Below are 7,500 nucleotides of genomic sequence, written 5' to 3'. Positions count from 1 at the left end.
AGCAGTAGTAGTAGTAGTAGTAATAGCAGTAGTAGTAGTAAGTAGAGAAAACACATCATCAACCGTAACAAAAGCAGTAACAGTAGTAGTGAATAGTAATAGTAGTAGTAGTAGTAGTAATAGTGGTAGTAGTAGTAGTAGTAATAGTAGTAGTAGTAGTAGAAGTGGTGGCCTTGTAATACTGGCAGCACAAACCTTCTCTTTTCTCACGCCTCACTGCTGTCCTGCGAGCAAACACTACCCCTCCTTCTCTCCTTCCCTCCCTCCTTCTCTCCCTCCTTCCCTCCATTCCTCCATTCCTCCATTCCTCCGCTTCATCCTTCCTTCGTGTGTTTCTGGTTTTCCTTTTCTCCTCTTTTTATTCTCTCTCTCTCTCTTCTCTCTCTCTCTCTCTCTCTCTCTCTCTCTCTCTCTCTCTCTCCTCGTTTATATGATTTTCCTTTTCACATTTTCATCATTTCTCTTTTTTTTCCCTTTTCTTTCTTCTCTTTCTTTTCTCTCTTCTTCCTCGTGTTTCAGGTGAACGAGAAGAAAGGAGAGAAAACAATTGGAAGAGAGAGAAAAGAATGTAAGGCTGAGGAGAAAGGTTGAGAGAAAGAAAGGAAGGAAGGAGGAAGGGAGAGAAGAGAAAAAAAGAGAAAAAGAAGAGGAGAAAAGAGAGGAGAGAGAGGGTGTGGCAGAAAAAAAATAGAAAAGAAAGGAAAGAGGAAGGGAGGGAAGAAGAGAAAGAGAGAAAGAAAGAAAGAAGAGGAGAAAAGAGAGAAGGTGTGGCAAAGAAATTGGGGGAAGTATTTTTTTTTTCAGGAAGAAGATTGATTGTGAGGGGAGGAGGAGGAGGAGGAGGAGGAGGAGGAGGAGGAGGGAAGGCATGTCAGGACACAGGAGATGGGGGGGCGGGGGTGGAAGGGGGGAGGCAGGTGCATGCTGGGATGGAAGACAGGTAAAGGTAAGGCAGGTGTGTGTGTGTGTGTGTGTGTGTATGTGTGGAATGACTCCCTCTCCCTCTCCCTCCCTGCCTCCCTCCCTCTCCCCGCCCCTGCCCGCGGACCACCGTGGAAGACAACTCACAGTGTCGGGCCAGCGTCTCCTCCTCGTTGCCTAAATTTCAGCGTCAGTGATATTTCAGCGCGAGGAATTATCTCCCCCGCTAACATGGCGCGGACAAACGACACATGAATATTTATTGTCCAATCGTATTCACTCTCCTCCCCGCTGAGCCTCGTGATTGGCCCAAATTCCCGTCCCCCGCCGCCTGCGACACGCGCTCCACACCGCCGCTACAATTTCTCTCATAATTAGCTAACACAGCGACACCTGTAACAACACCCACCAATTAAAAATTTCACTTGTCACCAGGCGGGAGGCGGCGGCGGCGGCTGGCAGCAGCAGCAGCAGCAGCGGTGGCGGCCTGGCAGCGGCCTCGCCGACCACCTCCGCGACGCCCTTTCGCCCGCGTGGGGGTGCGAGCCAGGCCGCGCCGTCCTGCTGCTGTGTCCGCTGGTGGGCCTCTCCGGCCTGACCCCTGCCCCGCCATCCCCACCCTTGCCTTGCCTCCATTCCCCTGCCCTCCTTCCCTTCCCGTCCCTCTCCTTTCTTCCTGGCGCCAGCACCGGCATTACGACACACACACACACACACACACACACACACACACACACACACGGGCGGGTATCGGGTGTCTCATTCATGACTAATTGTTGTGTTTCTTTCCCAGGAGCGTGGGCGGTGCAGGCGTCGTGCTCAGGGTGGGCGGGGCGTGCTAGTGTCGTCGCGGACTGAGCGCGTCGAGCGGCGGCCTGTGACGCCCGAGCCGCAGCGAGCTGCCGCCGCCGCGGGTGGTGGCGCCCCGCCGCGCCGCCCCAGTGTTGTGAGTGGTGAGCCGTGTGCCGCGCGGTGCGTGCGGCGCCGTCATGCACCCGCGTGATGTGTGAGCCCCGCCGCCTCGGGGAGGGGAGAGGGGCGGCCGTCCCCTCCCACCCCGCCGTCCCGGTGCCGCCCTGCCGCCCCCACTGCTGCCGGGGATGCAGACGGGACGTGGCAGAGGGCAGCGCGGGGGCGAGGCCGGCCGCGGCGGGCTGTGCGAGGACAGTGGGCGGCCCCGACAGGACTCATCCGCCGCGCGCCGCCCTCATGGTGCTGCTTGCTGCTGCTGCTGGGCCTGGCGCCGCGCCACGCCGCCGCAGAATACGAGCGGGAGTTTGAGGTGTCTGAGGGCGTGGCGATAGGGACAAATATCGGCTACATCGGTGACAGTAACCCGGGGCAGCCGCCGCCCCCTTCGCCGCCCTACCTGATCGTGCCGGTGCCGGGCAGGCCCCGTGGACTCCGACCTGCGCATCGAGGAGGGACACGGGCGAGATCAAGACCATGGTGGTGCTGGACCGCGAACTGCGAAACTTCTACTCCCTGGTGGCCATCCCGCAATCCGGCGAGAGCATCCGCGTGGTGATCCGCGTCAAGGACGAGAACGACAACGCCCCCACCTTCCCCTCCGCCGTCATGAACATCGACTTCCCCGAGAAACACGCCGCGGGACGTGAAGCGCACCCTGGCGCCGGCCCGGGACCGCGACCTGGGCATCTTCAACACGCAGCGCTACCGCATTGTGTCCGGCAACGTGAACAACGCTTTCCGCCTGTCCTCGCACCGGGAGCGGGACCACGTGCTGTACCTGGACCTGCAGATCAACGGCTTCCTGGACCGCGAGACCACTGCCTTCTACTCGCTGCTGATCGAGGCGTGGGGACGGGGGCTCGCCGCCCCTCAAGGGCTCCATGACCGTCAACATCACCATCCAGGACGTGAACGACAACCAGCCCATCTTCAACCAGAGCCGGTACTTCGCCACCGTGCCGGAGAACGCCACCATCGGCACCTCGGTGCTGCAGGTGCTGGCCACGGACACGGACGCCGGCGACAACGGCAAGATCACGTACTCCATCAACCGGCGGCAGAGTGACCGCGAGAACATGTTCCAGATCGACCCCAAGTCCGGCGTGATCTCCGTCAACAGACCCCTGGACTTCGAGGCCAAGGGCGTGCACGAGCTGCTGGTGGTGGCGCGCGACAACGGCGACCAGCCCCTGCGAGACCACCGCCTTCGTGTCCATCCGCGTCATCGACGTCAACGACAATCAGCCCACCATCAACCTCATCTTCCTCTCACGACGACGCCACGCCCAAGATCTCCGAGGACGCGCAGCCTGGGGAGTTCGTGGCGCGCATCTCCGTCAACGACCCAGACTCGAAGGAGGAGTACGCCAACGTGAGCGTGACGCTGGAGGGCGGCGACGGCCACTTCGACCTGACCACGCAGGACAGCATCATCTACCTGATGGTGGTGTCGCGTCCGCTGGACCGCGAGCTCAAGCCGAACTACACGCTGGTGGTGTTCGCCACGGACATGGGCAACCCGCCGCTGCACGCCTCGCGCAAGTTTGACCTGCAGGTGACGGACATGAACGACAACGCGCCGGAGTTTGACCAGACGGTGTACCAGGCCAATGTGCTGGAGGTGGCGGACCCCGAGCACCTCCGTGTTCCAGCTGTCGGCGCTGGACCGGGACGAGGGCAACAATTCCGTCATCACCTACTCCATCCGCGACACGCCGGAGACGCACTCGGACTGGTTCCAGATAGACTCCCGCACCGGACTGATCACCACGCGCACCCACGTGGACTGCGAGACGGAGCCGGTGCCGCAGATCACGGTCATCGCCACGGACTCCGGCTCCCCGGCGCTCTCCTCCTCCGCCACAGTCAAGGTCACCATCCGGGACGTCAACGACAACGAGCCAATCTTCGACCAAAGCTTCTACAACGTGTCCGTGCACGAGTCGGAAGCCGTGGCCACCTGCATCCTCAAGGTGAGTACCCTGTGTCCTGTGTCCCCACCTGTCTCCACCTGTGCCTCACCTGTGGCCGTCCCTCAAGTCCCAGACAAGTCATGAGGAAGTGTCACCTTTTGCACACACACACACACACACACACACACACACACACACACACACACACACACACACACACACACACACACACACACACACACACTCTATATGCTTAACTCACCTCACTCATAATCGAACGTAAAATAAGAAAACTATAAGGTAGACAATTTAGTTCCTCGATTTCTCACTCTCACTGACTTTTCTTTTTCTTTCTTTTTTTCCTTCCCCTCAACATATACTTTCATTTTTTTTTTGTATCGCGTGGCGGACATCATGCAATTACTCATGCAGCGACACTCAGGTAACGCAGGTAAACTTTCTCACGTCCTTTCATGTAATATTTTGTCGATTTCATTTGTGTGAGAGAGAGAGAGAGAGAGAGAGAGAGAGAGAGAGAGAGAGAGAGAGAGAGAGAGAGAGAGAGAGAGAGAGAGAGAGAGAGATCATGACGTCTGTTGTATTATTCTTCGTTTTAATAATTTCTTATATATCAAAGAATACCATAAAAAAATACTTCTATACGTATAAATGCTAAAAAAAAAAAAATTGATATTACAGAAAAAAAAAACTAATTACTCTTGATCTTTCAGTACTTGAGCGGTGACTTAGACATTAAGCAGCGACATAAATTTTAATATAAAGGCCATGAAATGTAATACACACAAAAAAAAAGAGAGAAAGAGACGAACATTGAAATTTTCTCGATAACTGCAGCAAAAATTTAAAGATACGAGAGAGTTAATCATGCAAACCACTTATTTCTGACATTTTCGGCAACACTCGCTAAAAGGTAAAAGGGAGATTTATAGACGAAAAAACCGGTCTAATTAATTAACTGGTCCCTATTTTCTCTTTAAAGTCTTTGTTTGAAATGTTAGTGGAATTTCAATGCATTAGTGTCACTCATGTACCCCTGCTGGTGACCTCGTGGCGGCATGCAGTCACCGGTAATTGGAGCTGGGATGATAGTTGTTAGAGATGGAATGTTGTTAAAGTGTTGTAATTAGGATGTTTAATTAGAGTTAGGGCAGTTATCAAAAGTGGAGTGTTATTATTAGAGTTATTGCACTTCAACTGTAATTAGAATGTTGTTAGTTGAAATATTATTAAAGTTAGAATGTATTATAGTACTTTATTATAGTTAGAATGCTCTTAGATTTACAATGACAGTTATTAGAGCTAGAAAGACAAATACAATGCAGATAATATGGAATTAACCCTTTTAGTTCCATCTGCAATAACTTTAACCCTTTCCATCACCATGCCTCCTCTAATCCTCACACGTGACACATTCTCCCTCCACATTCCTTTTCGTTCTTCATCCTCTCTCTCTCTCTCCAAGCATCTTACTGGCCGGAAATGAGAAAATCTATTGCTCTTAGTTCATTTCTTTCCTTGTACGTGCTTGTTATGACCGCTTGCCGTCTTTAGTGTTTTGAGTTGTTTATTGCAGTGAAGGAGTTAAAAGGAGTGAGCGTGTTTGTACTTAAAAGAAACAGGTGATTTATGGAAACGATTAGTGAAAGTAACTACCAATAATTTCTAACTCATTATATACTGAGAATATTGCAGTGAAGGAGGTGAAGGGAGAGTGAAAGTGTTCATATTTAAAGGAGTTATGTGTAGTGCAGGAGTATGTCACCCTTCTAGCCATTCAGTGCTGGAAATATTACTGTAAACTTGATATAATCTGTGTACTGTATGAAGAGCAGAATATCTTTTTTATTTATTTTGTTTTTCCTGATCTCCTATTCTGTAGTTCTTTCTCTTCTAATGGCATGGAGGAGCAGTGACTAATGGCAGGACAGGAGTGAGTGAAGGTGATTTGTAAGCCATCCAGTGCACAAGATACGTCAACTTAATACAGTCATGTGCCGATATAGAAAGTGAGATGTTTTGTTTTGTTTGTATAATTTTTTTTTTTCTCTCTCTCTCTCTCTCTCTCTCTCTCTCTCTCTCTCTCTCTCTCTCTCTCTCTCTCTCTCTCTCTCTCTCTCTCTCTCTCTCTCTCTTAATAGTCTAGTTGCAGCGGAGGGTTGTCCTCATTTGATATCTAACCCCTTCACTACTAAAGATAGATATAATTGTGAACTTAATATAATCCTTTGGCGATATATAGATTAAAATATCTCTTTTTTTTTTGTATGATTCTTCTAATAATTTAGCTGAAATGGACACGCAAAGAGAGATTTCTATAACACTTCTTGCTAAATATATCTCTGTGAGCTTAACCCTTTCACTGCGACGCGAAAAAAATAGCACCACGAGAAGCAAAGCGTGAAATCTTTATAAGCATCTACAAGAAAGATTAAAGATAAAGGAATTTCACATTTATACCCACTTTAAAGATCAGAGGCGGCTGGAGGACAAGTAATGAAGTCTGGGTGATTGGTAACGAAGGAAAGGTGTACCAAGTGGCCGTCAAAGGGTTCATACAACAGTGTGGAGGAAAATACAGGGCAGAATATTCGGATGCCTCGCTACTGAAGGAGATAATTGTGTGTGTGTGTGTGTGTGTGTGTGTGTGTGTGTGTGTGACCTTTCCTTCATCCTTGCCAAGCCTCAAAAACAATGAACCTTAAAAAAGAAATACGTATCTTCATGTCCCCAATGGATGAAGGAATGAAAATAATTGAAAAGTGGCAGACATAACGAAAGATTTCATGAACAGTTTTAAAAAAGGAGTGTGGAGGCGTTTATACTTGAAAAAAATGACTAGATTTCTTTATGTCCTTAGTGAAAGAGTGAAAACAGTAAAAAAAAAAAAAAAAAAAACGATTAACATCACTATTTTATTTATTTATTTTTTTATTTATTTATTTTTTAGTCCTCCCCTTAAACAAATGCCTAACTTACTCTCCCTCACCTAACTCTCCCTCGTCCTCTCTCACTCTCTCTTACCTGTGAGGCAGAGAACGCAGGTAGCCTCTATAGAAGACACGTAGATACATTCCTGAAAGGTGTGTGTGTGTGTGTGTGTGTGTGTGTGTGTGTGTAAATGATAAATGAAACTTAAAAAACGTGAAAAAAAAGGTAGATAGAGAAACTGAATAAAGATTTTGGTATTTTAATGTAATTTTTGGTGAGTAAAGCGAATAGGAATAAGAATAAAAAGGTGATAAAAAAAGGTGGACAAAGAAATTAAATAAAGAAGAATAAAAACAACCAGGGATTGGTGTATGAGAGAGAGAGAGAGAGAGAGAGAGAGAGAGAGAGAGAGAGAGAGAGAGAGAGAGAGAGAGAGAGAGAGAGAGAGAGAGAGAGATTAAAAAATGAAGAATAGTACAAAGGAGACACGGAGGAGAACGAAAAAAACAAAAAAGAAAATGAGTAAAGAGGAATAAATCTTGGAGTAAAAGAGAAAGATGATGATAAACACTGACGTAAAGAGAGAGAGAGAGAGAGAGAGAGAGAGAGAGAGAGAGAGAGAGAGAGAGAGAGAGAGAGAGAGAGAGAGAGAGAATAATAGGGATAAAAAAACAGTAAAAAATCAAGAAGAAAACAAGGAATAAGGAAAAAATGAATAAAGGAAAAGAGAGAAAAGGTAATAGAC

The 7,500-nt window shown here is 48.9% G+C and overlaps 1 protein-coding gene across 1 annotated transcript in view; it reads left to right on the top strand.

Annotated features, from left to right (window-relative positions):
- The window catches only part of LOC135092972 (protein dachsous-like), a 106,773-nt gene that overhangs the window by 5,491 nt on the left and 93,782 nt on the right, over nucleotides 1–7,500 (top strand). The window contains 10 exon segments of the mRNA XM_063991796.1: nucleotides 1,357–1,500; nucleotides 1,715–1,798; nucleotides 1,928–2,311; nucleotides 2,313–2,345; nucleotides 2,347–2,520; nucleotides 2,522–2,743; nucleotides 2,745–3,086; nucleotides 3,088–3,165; nucleotides 3,167–3,523; nucleotides 3,525–3,866. Of these exon segments, the coding sequence (XP_063847866.1) occupies nucleotides 1,357–1,500; nucleotides 1,715–1,798; nucleotides 1,928–2,311; nucleotides 2,313–2,345; nucleotides 2,347–2,520; nucleotides 2,522–2,743; nucleotides 2,745–3,086; nucleotides 3,088–3,165; nucleotides 3,167–3,523; nucleotides 3,525–3,866 (2,160 nt within the window).

Source organism: Scylla paramamosain, chromosome 41 (genome assembly GCF_035594125.1).
Source record: "Scylla paramamosain isolate STU-SP2022 chromosome 41, ASM3559412v1, whole genome shotgun sequence".
Taxonomy (NCBI): domain Eukaryota; kingdom Metazoa; phylum Arthropoda; class Malacostraca; order Decapoda; family Portunidae; genus Scylla; species Scylla paramamosain.
The sequence above is the reverse complement of the archived record's forward strand: the minus strand, read 5'-3'. Positions and strand labels throughout refer to the sequence as shown.